Source organism: Monodelphis domestica, chromosome 1 (assembly GCF_027887165.1).
Source record: "Monodelphis domestica isolate mMonDom1 chromosome 1, mMonDom1.pri, whole genome shotgun sequence".
NCBI lineage: Eukaryota > Metazoa > Chordata > Mammalia > Didelphimorphia > Didelphidae > Monodelphis > Monodelphis domestica.
The window spans coordinates 312,066,253-312,085,206 of NC_077227.1; the positions used below are offsets into that span (position 1 = coordinate 312,066,253).

The 18,954-nt window shown below is 35.1% G+C and overlaps 1 protein-coding gene and 1 long non-coding RNA gene across 4 annotated transcripts in view; one reads left to right on the plus strand and one right to left on the minus strand.

Annotated features, from left to right (window-relative positions):
• FNIP1 (folliculin interacting protein 1) overlaps positions 1 to 18,954 on the minus strand; it is a 136,999-nt gene that overhangs the window by 12,043 nt on the left and 106,002 nt on the right. For all 3 annotated transcript variants that reach the window (XM_007473411.3, XM_007473410.3, XM_056811143.1), the window contains 3 exons: positions 15,785 to 15,870; positions 5,985 to 6,131; positions 843 to 1,012 (listed from right to left, as the gene is read on the minus strand). In XM_007473411.3, coding sequence (XP_007473473.1) covers positions 843 to 1,012; positions 5,985 to 6,131; positions 15,785 to 15,870 — 403 coding nt within the window. The remainder of the gene's footprint in view (positions 1 to 842; positions 1,013 to 5,984; positions 6,132 to 15,784; positions 15,871 to 18,954) is intronic.
• LOC103096706 (uncharacterized) lies at positions 3,139 to 5,754 on the plus strand. The gene is made up of 2 exons (XR_457566.3): positions 3,139 to 3,202; positions 5,633 to 5,754. It is a non-coding gene; the product is annotated as an uncharacterized LOC103096706 (long non-coding RNA).

Here is an 18,954-nt window from a genome sequence, read left to right on the forward strand (position 1 = left end):
ATACTACCCCCTCTCCCCTTCCTTTTTTGTTCAAAATCCTTATCATTTTTGGCTTAGACTACTAGTATTCCTCCCTTCACAATTTGAAAATATATCTTTCCTAATGTATGCATCTTATCTTGTTCAAAAATCTTCATGTCATTTCTTAAAAGGATAAAATATGAATTTCTTCTTGCCTTCTTAAGCTGCTCCCAATCTAGAATATAGTAGAGTAGAAAGAGCAATGAATTTGGAGCTAAAGAGCTTGGAATCAAATAAAGGCTCTGCTACTTGCTAGCTATATAATTTTGGACAAATTATTTCATTTCCTTGGGTTGTAGTTTCCTCATCTGTAAAATGAAGAAATAGGACTATATGATCCAATCCCTTCTAGGTTTAAAACCTATGACTTCCTTTCCAGGCCCAATTCACACTAGTTTGCTTTAGGTATTCTATAATAAGCCAAACTGAACTAACTTTTCCCTGGTGTCATTTCCCATATCCATGTAACCCATGTAACAAGCTATCTGCCATGCATGCTTGTAATGCACCTATGCCTCCTATCTCCCAGCTGAGATCTTTTTCTTCTTCCAAGGCTCAGTTCAAGGACTACCTTCTTAATGAATCATTTCCCTGATTCTCTTAGTAGAAAGTGATTTCTCCTCTGTTCCCTTCTATAAAGAGACATGTGTATGTGTCATATCCCTTATATTAGATTTTAAATTTCCTGAGAGTAGGTATTGGGCAATTTTCCATTTCTGCATGCCCACTGTGAAACTTAATAAATGGTAAGTCAAATGTTTCTACAGTGAAACAACCAAAAACGATGTATATACACATGTCAAGATTCTCTGAAGACATACCTAGTTGTGCCCATAGTGGGTTATAGGGATGTGTCTTTGCCAACATGTCCACACTCTGAGAGGAATGCTTTTCTAAAAAGATTTTTATAGGTGGTTGTCCATTAGGCATGACTGTTGGGACCCAGGCAAGATGATTGGTCAGGATTGCTGTAAGGAGAGCTGGTAAAAATCTGAAAAACAAAATCGCGGTATCAATCTTTATCTTCTGCCCATATGATAATGGAAGATAAAGTAATGGTTCTAGAAAGGCAATAAAGATCACAAAGAATTAGCTTAGTAGTTACAAAAGAGAAACTTCACATACAACATTGCTGTTACATATTACTTTAAAAACATGCTGTTGAGTTGCAAGTATTTTCAAGAGATATTGAAATAAAGAGTATCTTTATGATAAAATAGAAATTATTCTGTTCAGCTTTAAAGCCTCTGGCCCTATCCTATCTTTCCAGTCTTACTGGATATTATCCTACCACACTATGTGATCACCAAACTAGCCCTCTCTCTGTTCATCACACATGACATTCTATTTCCTAATTCTGCTATGTTTTTGTCACCTACATTAGAATCTAAGTTCTTTTTAAGGATTTTGTTTCATTTTTTGTATTTGTATACCCAGCACCTAGCACAGCACTTGTCATATAGCAGATTTTAATAAATGTTTGCTGCTTATTTTTGCTACTTTTTGCCTAGTGAGTATATTATTGTGCATATGTATGTGTGTATACACACACACACAATTGAGTTGGGACACACATGATTGAGTTGGGGTTTGTCTGGCAGTTTGCCCATCCTGGAGAGGCAGTGACATAAAAAACAGATTAGGTGCTACCAGAGTTAAATAATTGATACCTGGAGAAGGATGGGTATAGTATATTCACTTCTGTTTCTTTAGAACTAACAACTTCTCCATCTCTTACAAGGCAGCCTGCACTATGGGCTTGGATGCCTTTTCTCAGAGGGTAGATAAAGAGGTGTCTCCTCAATGTCAAGTTTTTTTCTTTCTCTGACACAGGGTGAAGAAGTAAACATTTTTATTTAAAACTTTTAGACTTAGGTATTTTTAGAGACAGATTAATCTTTTGTTGCTCAGACATGTTTGACTCTTACTGACCCTGTGGGCTATACCATCCACGGTTTTCTTGGCAAAGTTTGCCAACTATTGGAATAGTTTGCCATTTCCTTTTCCAGTGGATTAAGGCAAACAGATTAAGTGATTTGCTTATGTCTGGATTTGAAATCAGGTCTTCCTGACTCCAGGCCTGATACTCTATCCATTGACCTATCTAACTGCCTGGTATTTGCTATCTTAATGTGTTAAATAGATCTTGGAATTAAAAAGCTTACATCTTCATTTAATGGATTTGGAAGTGTTTAAATTCAATGTTACCATCTCTGGTAGAATGAATAGATACTGCTTCAAAACAAGTACATCGAATATGGTGTTAATGGGATTCTTTACTTTTCTGAGGACCAGTTAGAAGGGACTTGGAAGAGTCAGTAAAAATCATAGGAAAAATGAGTTCTTTCATTTTAATGTGTTTATAAACTAGCAAATCCAATTTTATACTACTGACTACCTTAAAAGAAATACTTGTGGCCAACTGACATTTGAAGTACACTAAACATAGAGTCCTACTGAATCTCTTATTAAAGACTAATACATGCCTTATTCAGAAGGTAAAGATTCCTGGTAACAAACTTTCTGTTGGCTTAAAATCTAAAAATACTTAAGATAAAATGTTGTGAGAGTAGTGATAGTGATAAAATAAAATTGTTTTTGATTCCATTTTGTAACTGATTCTACTTTGTATTATCATCAAATTGTTGTAAAATTGACTACGTCATGTTCCTTTGTTTTTGAATTAAGTTCAGAAGTTGTTTCCTGAGTCAAGTTTAAAAGTTCAAATCCTACAAATTACCTTAATTGAAAGAAATAAATTATCTCTACATATCTTCCTGCCCAGGTACAATAGAGGGAGATCTGTTATCTCTTAACAAGCCTTGTAAGATGCAGTTAGGCATCACAGCATTTGTTATCTCTGCAACCTTGGCTATCTTTCAAAAATGTTTGGTCTGTTATCACTGTGACACTAACTAGGCTTTCAGGTAGACACTATAAATGAATTTTCCATAGTAACAAGATAAAAAGAGCAGTTGCTGCTAGTCCTGAATTCTAAACATACATCCGACCATATCATTTTCTATCATTTATGACACTTCAGATTTTGTAACCAATCATTTTGTTTTCCATCTGTGATGCAATGTGATGTGATTTGCATTTTCATACTTTCCCAAAGTACAAGAAGTCTAGTAAGCCTCGCTTTGTGGTCTTTTGGCTGGCTAAGAGACTCCTTTTATTGGTAAGTGCTAGCTTTAACCAACAATTTGACTGTATTTGGAACTTTGTGCCATAGTTTACCTTAATTTTAATTGATACAGTTAATAGCACACACTAGACTTTTTACTATGCAAAAGGATTTCCTGAGATATTAACTCTTAGAGCACATTTAAGAATTGCAATTCTATAGAAGCTATCATATACAATCTAAAAAAGGTGCATTACCAGATTGAATTGCTTTCCAGTTCTGGGAGTGGGGAGTGAAGAAGAGAGGGAGACAATCTGGATTATATAACTTCAGAAAACTGATATGGAAATTTGTTATTACATGTAAGTGGTAAAAATAAATAAGCAAATCTGTTTTTTTAAAAAGGTGCTTTAAAAATCATTAGCAATGATTTTTAAAGCCAAATAACTCAAAAATATTATCTCACACATATCAAAATGGCAAAAAATTGAAAACTTCAAGTTCATAGAGGTGTGAGAATATAGGTACTGCTAATGGGACTGTGAAATGGGCTATTATGGATAACAATTTGAAATTATGCAAGAAAAATGTAAATGTTCATATTCCTAGAGCTAGAAATCCAGTATTGGCTTTATGCCTCTAAGAACTTACTGAAAAGAAGAAAATATAAAAGTAAATCAAAACATTCATAGCATGACTATTTATTAACAGAAAAAAAAGGAAATAAACTTTGTGTCCAACAAGAATGCAATGGAGTATATTACTTTGTGTATGAAATGATGGATAAGAATTCAAATAACTATGAAATGAAGCAGAGTGATCAAAAAAGGAGCAAGAAAATATGTATACTTTAAATTTTGTAAACAGCTATTTTAAATAGCAATAAAATTCAAATCTAAAATGGACAAAATTAGTATTAATTTATGAAGGATACACTTATCCATTCTTTTAAGAAACAAGAAAAGTACTGGAGTATATTGTACCGCATGTAGAGTAAATTGTGATCACCCTTCTGTTTTGTTTTAGTAAATTGTTTTAGGGAGCTTGTGTTGTGGAGAATTTAAATGGGTATATGCTATGGGTTTTGTGGGTCATAGTGAAACAGATTTTATAAGCAAAAAAACAGAATTGCAGTTTTTATTTGGAGATTTTCTGATAAGAATAAAAAGTTGGATAAACTTGAGAAATACTTTGAACTCTAATGATAGCATGAAGAATGAACATTTGATAATAAAATTCTCATATTTACAGGAAAGGATTACCTACTTAACTGAAAATGTATTGTGATACATGTTAATAAATGCCTTCCCATTATTATTGATAATATTCATATTACCCTAATGTAATCACTAGCTATCTACAGGTCTATGTTCTACATTAGATTTTAGAGAAATTTTAAGGAGAGACTGAAGCAGAAGAAAATTTGATACTTTGGCATAATAGAAAATGGTAAAAGGGAGAAACTTTGCATATCAGTTGGTCCAGAGAGGTAACAAAAAAAACTAAATAACTTTTTATTGCTAGGGAGGATAGAAAACAATCCTTAAAAAGGAACTGAATATTAACAGATGTCATTATTGTAATAATAAAAAAAACCAAATGGCATTTTACTTCATGAAAAAGAATTTTGTGGAATTTCTCTCAGGTGCTTAAGTGACACCTCTCATTGATGAACTTGTTAATTAATGGAAATACATTATTTGAATATGATATATACACTATATCATATATTCATACTGTGAGATGAAAAAAGATTTCCAATACTTACACAGAGGATATCAATTGTCATTTGGATTCTGAGATTTGTTGAAAAGTGGAAAGAGGGAACATGTGCAAACAGATATATTCTATTTAGAATACAAATTCCTTAAATAAACAATGCTTTTACATATAATAAGCACTTAACAAATTTTTGTTGAACTGGGCGGCATTAGGCAGGTGCCAGGTAAATAATTTTGTTGTTATAAGATTTTTCATGAGTTATTTTGGGTAGAACTTATGGTAATGGATATTCTAGAGCAAAATTTATGTTAAGATGTAGAGGATTCTAATTTACTATGTATACAGTCCATTCCTCCATTCAAATTTTACCCCATATTGTAACATATGAATGACTTCCTGAAGGTTCTGCTAGCTCAGATAGATATGCCCAAGTCAGAAATGCTTCAGATTTCTCTCTCTGTGTCTGTCCATCTGACTAGAAATAAAATGAATGACTTGGCTAACTAAGTTCGAAAGCAGCAGATTGGCTGAAAGGTGATGAATTTTTTGGCCACAGGAAATTCTCAGAGACTATTTTTTCCCCCAGAGACCATCTAATCAAATCATATAGGATTCTGATTTGCACCAATGAAAATAACAAGTTCCTGAAGTGTAAACCAATAGTTATTTACTCCGATTTGACCTCATTCCTTGACTATGTGGTTAACTGGTTATATTTTCTACCTTTTATCTCTTTATGTTAATAGTTCTCTTCTATTGCAGCATGGTATAAGGCCAGGAAGACCTGTGATGCTACAAGCCTCTGACACATAGCAACTATATGACCAGGGGCAAAGTCAGTATTTAACCTCTCAGTGCCATAAGCAATAAAATAAGATGATAAATTATTGACAAATTATTGATCTCCACAGATGTATGGAGTTTCCACACGAGTCCTCTATACTGATGAAATCACAGGCACAGGCTAAACATAATAAAAATAAATATGTTTATATAAAGATGACATTTTATTTTCTTGCACTCTTTATTACTTCTATCTCTACATTTGTTCAATAGTGAAATGCTGACTTTGTTAGAAAAAGGATGTAAATAGTTACAAAAAGCATGGCCATACTGGTTTTTGGAAGCATTTTCCATCAGAAAAGTGAATTCTTTCATGAAACGATGGCAAAGCTGGTTCTTCTCAGAAATTCCAGACATCATTGTGAGCCAGACTGGTTCTCCAATTCGAGGCATCGTATAAAGATTACAAATTGTTGTTCTAAGAGAAAATCATATAGAGAAATTCAAAATTCTTATATATATGTGCAAAAATAATTACCTCCTAAAGTAAATAGTACTATATGTTATACGTTACATATTATATGTGTTATCTCCTAAAATATAAAATAACCTCACAAACTATAAATTCAAATAAACAATTTAAAAAGATGAATTTTGCTTAGCTATAGACCTAAAAGCTGTATTTAGTCTTTCCTAGCCCCAGGTAATAATCTTTCTCCTTGTATCTCACATAGCACTTTATAGCAGGCACTTAAGCTTGAATTTATTTGATCTTTCTACATTATATCACTTGACAAATTCCTCTGGATTTACCTATCACTTCTACAGTTAATTCTCAAATCTATCTGACAAGTTTAATCTCACTTGAACTTCAATTTACTATCATTTATTTGTCAGTACTGAAGGTATCTCAAACTACTATACTATGCCCAAGAATGATTAATCTATTAAATTTGTCATTCCTTTCCTCAAAACTCTTCTGTAGCTTTCCACTGCCTACTGATTACAATTCAAAATCCTGGAACTGATAATCAAGCTCTCTCAATATAATGCCACTGCAGTCAAATCAGACCATACTCTGTTCCCTCAATATTCAAATTCCTGGTTCACCTTAAAGGGTTTCTAGTGTTATTTCCTATACCAGTGTTGGTGAACCTTTTAGAGATCATGTGTGCAAACTGCAACTTCAAGCTGCCTGTGATCCTTCATATTAACTCAGATTGTGGAGGGAAGAAGTGTTTGCATTGGGCTGCTGGGTGGAGGGGCAGGACATGTGAAAAATGTCCTCAGGCACAGTGGAGAGGGGAAACTGAGCAGCTCCTCTGGCATGCATACCACTCCTTTGCCAACATGATCCTATACAAATCTTTCCCTAATATACGAAGTTAATGCTTCATTACCCTGATTTACCTTGTATTATGCTTAAAATTATACAGATGTTCCCCACCAATGTTCCCCTCTTGAGGGAAATTACTGCTAAGGGCTTTGACAAAAAGTAGTTATTTTTGTCTTTGTATCCATAACATGTTTGCTGAATTGAACTAAAGTCAAGAATAGGTCTATAGGCTATAATCAGCTCATAAGAAAGATGATGGAGGCCCTTGAGGACATATTTCAGGGATAGTGACATGTTTCTTATGAGTCTTACCAAAATGTGCTCATCTAGAACTTACAAACCTCAACACAGGGTAAAGGAATTCCTGGATCATGAATGAACATACACTTCTAGGTTGAACAGCATATATTAATCTAGGAGGTTTGCCTCTTCCTCATATTTTGTTGGTTTCAAATAGTGAGATATTGAGAGATATGTCTTCTCCCTGCTTCTGCACTTACCTAAAGCCCATAGAAAAATTATCTCTAGCTGAACAATGAATGAGAGATTTTACTCAATAGTGTAGGGGCCTTGTCAGGCTATTCTATTTTTCCATACCCAAAAAGGTCAGTTATAAATGAAAATCTGAGATCTGTTAGGCAGTGATTTCCTGGGCAGCAAATGCACCTTGCTGGAATACTATGAATGGGGCTTCCTTGAAGTTTTAGCAATTTTGAATATATATTATTCAATCACTTCTCCCATATGAATTAGTATGACTACTTTCTTTTCTTTAATTATACTTTGATTTAAAATCTATTCTCTTTCTAAATACTTTTTTTTCAACTTTTCCTTTTATGGAATTTTTCCCTACTTTAAAAACATACCCATGAAACCTCAATCTAAAAATGAAACAACAAAAATTTATATCCTTCCTTTAACTTCACTCTATCCTTTCTTTTAATTTCTAAAATTGTTTTTTTTTAAGGAATTTATATTTGTTGGATCTACTGACTCACCATCTACTCATTTTTCAACCCCCTGAAATATGGCTGCTGTTCAATACTCTCCTGAAATTGCTTGCTCCAAGGCCACCTAAGTGACCTATCAATTGCCAAATCCGATGGCTCTTTCTTAGTTCTCACTCTCCTTTGACCTTTTAGTATCTTCTGACATTGTTCAACTCCCTTTCACTGATAAAGGGAGGGTTTCTCTTCTTTGGCTTATGTCTGTATGTACCTTCTCATTTTCCTTGTTCTTCTTCAGTGACTTACCTTCTCCCTTTCCCCTAAGTAAAGTTGTTACCCAAAGGCAATGTCCTTTTTTCCTGCGCTTTCTTTCTTTTGGTGTATGTGTGCTCATGCATATATTTGCGGACATCTTCACCTTGCCATTCTGGTACATGTGATGTAACGTATTAAAAAATGAACTCATCTTTCTCCTAAGACTTGCTTTCTGTTGAATTCTTATTTCTGATGACATTATCATAATCCAGTTGCTTGAGAGCAAATCTTGATGCCACTCTTGAACTCTTCTCACTCTCTCAAGCCCTACATTTTATCAGTTTTCAGTTCCTACTGAATCTATCTCCATACTATATCTTCTAGGTATAACCTTCTTCATTTATTCTATTATCATTTCTACCATTCTATATCAAGTCATCACTATTTCTATTTAATAGCTTCTTAATTGGTCTCCCTGCCTCCCCCTTCCTTTAACCTATCTTTTAAACAAAAGTCAAATTAATCTTCTTAATCCATCATATTATTACTCTGTTCAGAAACCTTCTATGGCTCTATTAACTATGGAATAAAAAAAAAAACTCCTTAGTTTGGCAGTTAAGCCCTTTAACAGCCCAACTTGCTTTTCTAGTCCTATTTCAGGTTATTTCTCTTCATAATACTCAGAATTATAGCCAAACTGGCCTGCTAGTAGTTTTCTTTCTGACCCCTCTCTGATCTCTAAGCATTGGTGTGAGACAATCCTTTTGCACTTTTCTCTCCCTCTGCTTGCTGAAATATTTTCCTTCCTTCAATACCTAGCTCATGTACCACATTTTATACAGTGTTCTATGATTTCTACTCTAAATACTCAGTAATTCTTCCTTAAATTTTCACAGAATATTGTGCCCTGGATTTGATTGTAAGCTCTCAAAAAGAGAGGCCAAAAGAGTACTTTTTACGTGGCATTTTATGTGGCAACATTTGTCAAATAGTAAAAATCCATAAAAGTTTGCGGGGTATTCAGTTAAGGGGTGACACTTTCTAGAGACTCAGAAAGAATAGTTTAAGAAATTAAGTTGTCATTTAAAGCAAGAAGATAAAATGCCATGCTTTTAAGCTCCACTTTATGAAATGCAGCCAACCACAAAGTTCCTAAACAAACCCATGAGCTCTATTACAAAAGTAAAATATGGCCAAATATTTGTCTTTAGTTAGTTAAAGAAAAAATAAAATAAAACCTTGTTTCCATGTTAAACTCAAGATATTCCAAAGCATGTTTTTGTGGAGAATAATAAATGGATCTTGTGACATTATTTACTATTCTAGTAACCCTGGCTGCATCTGTAACTGATAGTGTTTCTTCCCAGCCAAGCAGATTCTCTTGGCAGCAAGCCAACAATCATGTGACTGTAGTAAAGGGAACCCTCAATACCAGTTATGTAAATAATGGTCCTGAAACCAAGGGTAAGGATTTACTACTCTGCTGTTGTAAACAAGAATTAGAAATAGAACTGACAAGCTCCAATGAATTCTCTTTTAAGGAAAATAAAGGAAATTTTTCTAAACTATTTATAGGATAACCTACTTCAGCTTATGTCTACAAAGAAAATTTAAGGAAGACAATAAGGACTGCAATATTTTAAGCTAAAAATTCTTGAATCTTCATTCTATATTCCTTTCATGTAATATTAGAAGGCTTATGTTGTTTTCAGGAAAAGAAGCTACTATTAAAGCACCAACAGGTTAAACTTTAAATGCAGTAAAAGAAATAAGAACTTTTTTGCCTTAAAAATATTATGTTAAGAAAAGAAGAAATTTATGAGTCACTGACAAGGAAGTCACATTGAGAATGATTTTCTACATTAACCCAGCATTTTTATTTCAAACTTCCACCTATGTAGAAACATATACATTGATTTTTATCAAGTTGTATTAAGGCAAATTTGTCCATAAACTATCCAAATCACCATAATTCTAAAGTTTTCAATGTTATTTCCATAGTCTACACATTGCATTTTATAAGGGATTTGGTCTTGACATGTGTCCATTTTAAATAGATGAAATTTGCTGTCTGGATAGTCTGTGGAAAATTGAAAGTGTTTTCAGAAATCAAGTCCAACTCATATCCAAATAGGAATTCCCTCTATAGCATCCTTTAATTTGAAGTGATGGGGAACTCATTATTCATACCAAGACAGACTATTCTACTTCTGGGGAGGTGTGAGGATATTTCTTGATATAGTAAGCATAATCTACTTTCTTTGAAATTCTACCTGGATGCTTGAATTTGAAACCAGTTTTCACCTCAACTTCTCACCTCTCATTCCTTAAGCTGTGCTCTCAGTTAGGAAAGTTAACAAAATGAGAGTGTGTGTGTGTGTGTGTGTGTGTGTGTGTGTGTGTGTGTGTGTGTGTGTGTGTGTGTGTGTGTATACACATATAAAATATATATATGTATAAAAACATTGGGCTGATAACACATGCCTATAGGATACAGGCTGTGTAAAACAAATGTCATAAAATTAACCTTTTCTTAGTTGGAGGATGGGAAAAGGAAAGAAAGAGAAGGAATACCTTCATTATTTTGCACATCCTAACTAATGTCAGAATGGTTCAGTGTTTTCAGAGTTTTGCAGCTGTTCTAAAATTAAAAATTATAGACTAAAGTATAAGATAAAAATGAAAGGATAGCAATAATATCAACTTCAAACTGATGTAACGTGGTCCTTCTTATAACAAGATAGTCAAATTTTTAAAAAATCTCCAATATTTTACTTTATTATGTAGAATTCATGGCTTAGAATCATGTAGAAACTGTCTTAAAACAATTCTATTTGTGAATGCAGGAAGTATGTGAAGAAGTAGTGATTTTGTTACTCAGGAAATTCAATACTGAAACTCCATTCAGATCCTAACTCTTAATATAGATTTCAGATCTGATATAGATATAGAATATAGATACAGATATAGAAATTCAGATTTCAGATCCAATTCATCCACTATCTAATACTGTATAACATAATACCACAAAAGTTTTAGTATTAGAGATAAGATATGATCCCATGTTCTCTGACTTCAAATTATATTCTTTTTACTATACCCCATAACTTCAGGAGAATTTTTATTTCATTTAACAGGCTTGAAAAAATTTTAAATTTTGGACTTAAATTTCTAGATGAATTAAATTTAACACTTATGATAAGCATTTATTAAGAGTCTTTTGTCTGTCTACTCTATAGTAGGTATTAGGGGAACAAAGACAAAATGAAGTAGCTCTTGTCCTCAAAAAGCTTATACTCTCCTGGAGAGATACAACTTATACACAAAAATAATCAACTACAGTGTATGAAGAAGGAGAAAGCATGACTGGGAGTAATGGGAAAAATTTCATAGAAAATATGGTCCCTGTGCTAAGTTTCCTTATCTTTAAAATATGAGGCCAGACTTGATGGCTTTTGCAGTATCTTTCAGCTCTAACTATGATCCTATGGTCCTAAGAAAAGGGTTCAGAGAGGTGAAGATGAGGAAGGATTTCATTTCAGGTGTGGATGACAACATATGTGTAAGCACAGAGGTGGGGAGATGTGATGAATTTGTCAAACCCAAGGAAAAGTCTGGCTTGAACGAGGAATGAGTGAAAGGGGTTATATGAAATTATGATGGAAAGCCAAGTTGGAACTAGACAACAGAGAGCCTTAAAATGCCAGGTTGGGGAGTTTGAGTTTTATTATTTAAACAATAGTGGACCAACAAAATTTAATGATCACTTGTATGGAAGATAAAATACATGGCAGGAAACTGGGTTGGAAGGGGAAGAGACTGAAACCTTGGAGACTAATTATAATAGCCCAGGCAAATAATGATGATTGGAGAAAGTATAGGATTATTTCAAGGTTATGGATCTGGGTAACTGGATGGTTTGGGTACTCTCTATCAAAATTAAGAAGCCTAGAGAAGGGGCAGGCTAATAGGGATAAAAGGTTATGATTTATGGTTTGCACATGTTAACTTTTAGAAACTTTTTCTATCTCCCTTCCCTCTCCCCAGTTAGTGCCCTCTTTCTCAAACAACCTTGTAATTAGTTTATTTAACTGTGTATATGTTGTATTACTACAGGAAAATGGGAATTTTAGGTGAGTATTTCAAACTGGAGTTAGGAAAGTGTGGGTTAGGTAATAAGAGACTTGGGAATCATCTACAAAGAGATGATAACTGATGGGGGATAACTGGTGGGAAGGGATGAAACTGCTAGCCATTGAGACAATAATAGTCCAGAACAGTACTGTGGAGGAAAAAATTATAAGGATCCATCAAATGAAATGGAAGTGCCTAATAATACTTCTAGTGGGTGAAGAGGTAGAAGGGTTTTAATGTGTGCACACAGTTGGAGAGACAAAGGAGCTCATAATGATGGAACTGATTTTTTTTTTCAGCAAAATGGGATGATCTCTGCTTAGGAAGGTGTCCTGTGGTAAAGAGGACTTGAGAAAAAAGTAGAGGTTTGAAAAGGTTATTGCAAAAATGTTAAAAATTAAATTGGGGAAAAAATAAATTAGGGAAGAACAAAAGATGGCTGCATAGCAGTGGTGACCTAGTTAAAATCAGACATGAATTTATAATGGACTAATTTGTCACAAATGTAGATGTGGCTCAACAGTTAGAGCACTGAATCTGGAATCAGGAAGACCTGAATTCAAATCCAGATCCAGAGATGTTCTAGTTCTGTGACCTTGGGCAAGTCATTTAACCTCTTATACCTAGGAGATAGTTCAGTGAATCAAGTGCTGGACCTAGAATTAGGAAGACCTAAGTTCAAATTCAGCTTCAGATACTTCCTAGCTATGTGGTCCTGGGCAAATCACTTAACCTCTAATTGCCTAATAAAAGGGATCCACTGAAGAAAGAAAGGCCATATTACTTCAGAATCCTTGCCAAGAAAATCCCATGGAGAACTATTAAGGATGATATTAGAAATTAAGTCTTGTTATATTAGTTTAGACAGAAGTAGAAAAGCTGGCTTGAGAAAGAATTGGAATTTCAAACAGAGCTGAAACTGTCAGTTTCAAGTCTAATGGTTTTTCTGTGTGGCAGCTGGCAGAGTTAGACTCTCTCTGAGGGCTTTGAGGAGGTAACATCTTTGCCTCTCTGTCTCTCTCTCACTGTCTGAGGTAGAAAGAAAGGAGGGAAATACCTGAAGGAGCTAAGTGTTTTCTTTTTCCAACTTGAGAAATACTATTGACTATCTATTGCTGTTTTTATAGATTGTTTTAACTCTGAAAAGACCAAAGAAAGACCTGGTCTTTGGTCTGTACTGAGTCTGCTAAGGCTCAGAGTCCTAACTTGGTTCTTGCTGAGATTCAACCAGCTAGCCTTTGTTATTTTTTTAACTTGGGTGTGAAGTTAAAAATTATAAGGATAATAGTGCTAGTTTATTCAGAATAGTAAAAATTCAGATTAGTCAGATCAGGAAAGATCAGTGTAGCCTGTGGACACAGGAGCTGTTCCTTGTGGAACATGGGAGTTTTATTTGGGTGGAGTTAGAAATCCTTATATTTTCAATAAATATTTTATTTTTTTTATAATAAGAGTCTCCTTAGTGTTCTTGTTCCTGGCCCTGAAGAGTAGTTCACTTATGAGCTTCACTTCACTGATATAAACTGAAGATATGCTGTAAGCTCAGCAAGCAGAGCATCAAAATCAGTTTATAACTAATAATCAATCTATTGCCTATTACAGTATTGGGTCACAAAGAGTGAGACACAACTCTCAACCGCATTTGTCTTGCTTCCATGATTTCCATTCTGTAGCATGAGAGTATTAATAGTAGTAGGAAATGGTGATGAGGTAGGAGTGATCTAAGGTGTAGGATTAACAGGGCAAACAGTGTTAGGAAAAAGGGACAAAGATTTCAAAGGTAAAGGATAATATATAATTGTAATAGTTAACAGATCACAATTATGAAGTGAGGAAAGTGAGATTAGAACAGTGAAGTTCTGCAGGAATAGAAAGAGGCAGAACAGAAGCTGTAATAATAAGGAATAGGCTGAGGTAGAATAAAGCATTTTGTATAAACTAATTATCGGTATCCATATTTGACAGACATATGAAAGAGACAATAGTAATTCGTTGATAAATTCAAGATTTCTTAAAAATTACAAAATATATATTGCATATCATCCCCTATTTCAAGTGAATATAAATAATGCTTACTGAGATAAGGAGCTCTTTACTCTGGAAGAAATGAAAAGGTAAATATGCCATGTTTACTGTTATCCTTGATTAGTTCTTTTAAAATAATAATAAAAAAAAGGGAAAACAGAAAATCAAATGGGGAAAGGTAACCAAATCTTGTCTCCCTGAGAGAGGGAGTATGTCTCCTCAGAAAATGATTCTGGGAGAAGGAGGACAAGAACTATAGGGAAAAGCTTTGGCAAGATGACACACTGCCCCCCTTTTGGTCCCAGCTATTCTTGAGAAGCAGGATGAACTCTTCTGCCTCTGGATCTCTCAGGGATGCCAACTGCTACCCCCACCCCCAACCTGGACCTTGGGTTACTCCACAGTCCAGGAGAGAAGGTTGCTCCTTGGGTCTGGTAGTTTGGATCACTGGGATCCTGGGCTAACTCCCCTCTTTTGGGGAGAGTTGTGACTGTCCTCAAATCTTTAGTCCCCTCTAAAAAAAAACTAGTCAGACCTAACTCTAAAGTATTAAATAATTTATTTGGGTTCAAACAAGGAAGGAGAGGTAAAAGTATCAGGCAGGGAGAAGGGGTGAACAGGAAGCCCTATTGATTTGTCCCCCCTGGCAGACTGGCCCCACCCCAAGTCTTGGGTTCAAGGCTCTTGGCCTTGATCCCTCTTCCGGCCAGCTGCTGGTTGGTCCCTATTCCTAAGCCAACTAGCTTGAATACTGTTGTCCTGGAACAAGTTAGTGAGAGAGATGGAGAATAAAATCTTTGAAAAGGGGATCTCAATGGATGGCTTTCTTCAAGTCCCAGTCCACAATATTCACTGATGACTCTGTGTTGTTGTTGAGAGCTGAATGAGAGGTAACCAGGGGTTCACAGGGAAACAATTATTGATCTCCAGAGAGACCTAAGCTTCTTCCTAGCCTGAGAGACCTGTTTCTTCTCTCTGGCTCCCAGCTGGAAGTGAGGTGAAGTCTCTAGTTGGAGTTCTCCAAGTTTCAGGTTCCCTTCTGGAACTTTCAGGTTTTTTCCTTCTTGCACCTCTCCTGCTCTCTATAGCTGATTTCTGTCAGATATTGCACCTTGCACAAATTGGGTTAACTCCTCTCTTACACTTTCTGACATATTTTGTCCTCAGAAGGCCCAGAATTTAAACTCATATGATCAGTGGCCCCCAAACACATTTATTCATTCAACAGATATTTATTAAGTATCTCCTATGTGCTGTGACAACCATTGTTATGACTGTACTCCATGCATAACTAGAACTCCATAAATCCACTAGACTCCATTTTAATTTTGAACACTGGGTTCACCAGTTTCAAAAACACTGAGTATGTAAGAATGGCAGTGATATTGTTTGTGATATCATCACATCATAAAAGGACAGAGAAACAATACTTACCTGAATTCATTTAGGGCATCAACAATACGATTATATGCCAAACTGCGCTGACTGGCATCAGCTGACCTCCGGCTCATTTTCATAGCCTTGAAAATAATCATTAAACATATAATTTTTTTAGTAGCCATGGCCAAAAAAAGGAAGAAAAGGGAAAACAGTCACATATTTCCTCTCACCTGTCAATTAAACTAAGAAGCCAAATACATTTATTTTTAGAAAACCTTGAACAGACTGCCAATTTTCCTATCTAGGGAGAGATATATGAGGCTTTGTACTCTGCACTTGCCACTGAATATTTTAAAAAGGAGCTCAAAGTTTTCATACTTTGAAACTTTCCTTGCAATTGTCAAAAGTATACAATACCAACATAAAATGATTGTGCAACTTTTTATACAGAATTACCTTGTTAACCAAACTGATGTACTTATAACTAAAAAAAAACAAAACAATTTAGATTGACTTCTAACATTTTTAGAGGTCCCATCCATATAATAAACACACAGTCAAAAACTGGAATACTCCTCACTAAGATCTTAGTCTCAAAAAATACATTCTTCTTTTTTCTTAGCTATTGAAAATACAATTTTATTTTTATTGACATCTTTTCTGGTTTACACCATCTTCATTCTCAAATGCCCTATCCCTTACCCAGAGAGGTATACCCTACAAAAAAAGAAGAGTATTTTAGTAAAAACTAACCAACTCATCAACTGAGTTTAACATTATATAAAATGTCCCACACCCATAGTTTCCTCTCCAATCCTGCCTTAAAGAAGAGATGGAAGCACAGTTCTTATCTCTTTTTATGGGGCAAACTTGGTCATTAGTTACTCTCTCTAACGTTACCAAGCAATCTCTTGATTGCTACATCCTTCTTGTCCTTCTTGACCTCTCTCTACAGTCTCTGAAACTGTTAATCATCCTCTTCTTGTTACTTCCTTCTTTTTAGGTTTTCATGACACTGCTTTCTCTTGCTGTCCTTTCTCTTAGCCTGAGCACTCCTTATCAGTTTCCTGTGTTAGATCTTCATCTAAATTATACCCAGTAACCCTTGCTGTCTCTCAAGGCCCTTTCCTGGGCCCTCTTTTCTTATCCCTCAATACTATTTCACTTGGTAACTGTATAAATTTCTGTGAATCCAATTTTCATCTCTATGCAAATGAATCTCAAATCTATTTATCTGGCCCTAATCTTTCTAGATTGTCTTACACATTTCTACTCTGCCTATTAAACTTCTGGAACTAGTTATCTGTAGACATCTAAAACTCTGTATATTCAAAACTAATTCATTATATTTCCCCCAAAATTTATCTCTTTGTAACTTCCCTATTGCTGTCAAGGACACTGTCATCTCCTCTGTTACCAAGACATGCAATGTACAAGTCATCCTTGACTCCTCATTCTTCCTTATCTTTCAAAGACAAATCAGTTGTCCCAAGTCCTGTTGATCCTACCTTTGCAACATCTTTTATACATGTCCCTTCTCTTCTTTGATATTGTTGCCATCCCGGTGCAAGCCCATATCTCTTATTATTGTTATTTAATTGTGTCTAACTCTTCATAATCCATTTGGGGTTTTCTTGGCAGAGAATGGAGTGATTTTTCATTTCTTTCTCTAGCTTATTTTACAGATGAGAAAACTGAAGCAAAGAGGATTAAGTGATTTACACAGGGTCACACTGCTAGTAAGTGTCTGAATCCAGATTTGAACTTATGAAGATGGGTTTTCCTGATTACAAACCCAGTGCTCTAGCCACTACAGAAGGTGCTAAGCATTTTACTCCTTGACTATTAGCAACTGCTTTTTGGTTGGTCTCCCTGCATTTTTTCTGTGTCCCTCATCCTCCCCGCCAAGTGTATCCTCCACTTAGCTATCAGTGATCTTCCCAAAGCTTCCCACAGATCTGACCATGACATTCCCCTATTCAATAAACTGCAGTGGCTCTCAATTACCTCCAGAATCAAATGAAAATTCACTGCTTGTCTCTTAAAGCCTTTCATAACTTCATTTCACACTTTACTTTTCCAATTTCTTATACTTTTCTTCTTATTCTTTACTCCTTTTCATATGCTCTGTGGTATAGGGATAGTGGGCCCTTGGTTACTCCTTACATACGACACTTCATTTCCTGACTTGGAACATTATCACTGGCTCTCCCCCTGCCTAGCACTCTCCCCTCTCCTTGTCTCTGCTTTCCTGGCTTCCTGAATTCAGGCCCCAGCTAAAGTGCTACTTTTTGCAATAAGCTTTTCTTGGTCTTTCTTCATCTTAGTTTATTCCCCCTAAGATCATCTCCAATTTATTACACACACACACACACACACACACACACACACACACACACACACACACACATACACACACACACACGTTTCTTCACAGTATTATTTTAATATTGTTTTTTTTTTTAAATCAGACTTTTGGCCTTTCATTGTATAGTCAAGCACTTGGCATGGTACCTGGCACAGAGTAGATACTTAATAAATGCTTATTGAGACTTGACTTGTCTTTCAGAATATGCGATATATTTCCCCAAAACTTTTGTGACTTAGTTTTTATATGATTTCCTCTATGTGGCAAAAGTCTACCTATTTTTTTTCTTAAAGCTTTATCTTCCATTTTAGAATCGTGACTAAGTATTGATTCTAAGACAAAAGAGTGAAGTTAACTGTCTTGCCCAGGGTCACATAGCTATTGTGAGGTCACATTTGAACCCAGGACCTCCAGTCTCCAGGTCTGGCTTTCTATCCACTGAGCTAACTACCTTCCCCAAATCTTTAAGCACAAACTCTGTTTCTTCCAAAAAAACTTTTCTGAGTCCATTTTTCTTCCTTAGTCCCCACCCCCACTAGAAATATTGTGTTTTTCTCTTTTGAACTTCCATTAACATTCTACACCTCTCTGATTCTTTCATTTTAAATTGATCCTTGTACTATAATCACCTACAATATTATCAGCTTATAAGAAGCCAGGGCATAATATAGCAACTATTTTTTGAGGTGGCAAGGATTTGGAAATTGAGAGATGTCCATCAATCAGGGAACTGCTGAACAAGTTGTGGTATATGATTGTAATGGAGGAAATGAAGAGGATGGTTTTAGAAAAACTTGGGAAGCCTTTATATGAATGCATGTAAAGGGAAGTGAGCAAAACCAGGAGAACACTGTAT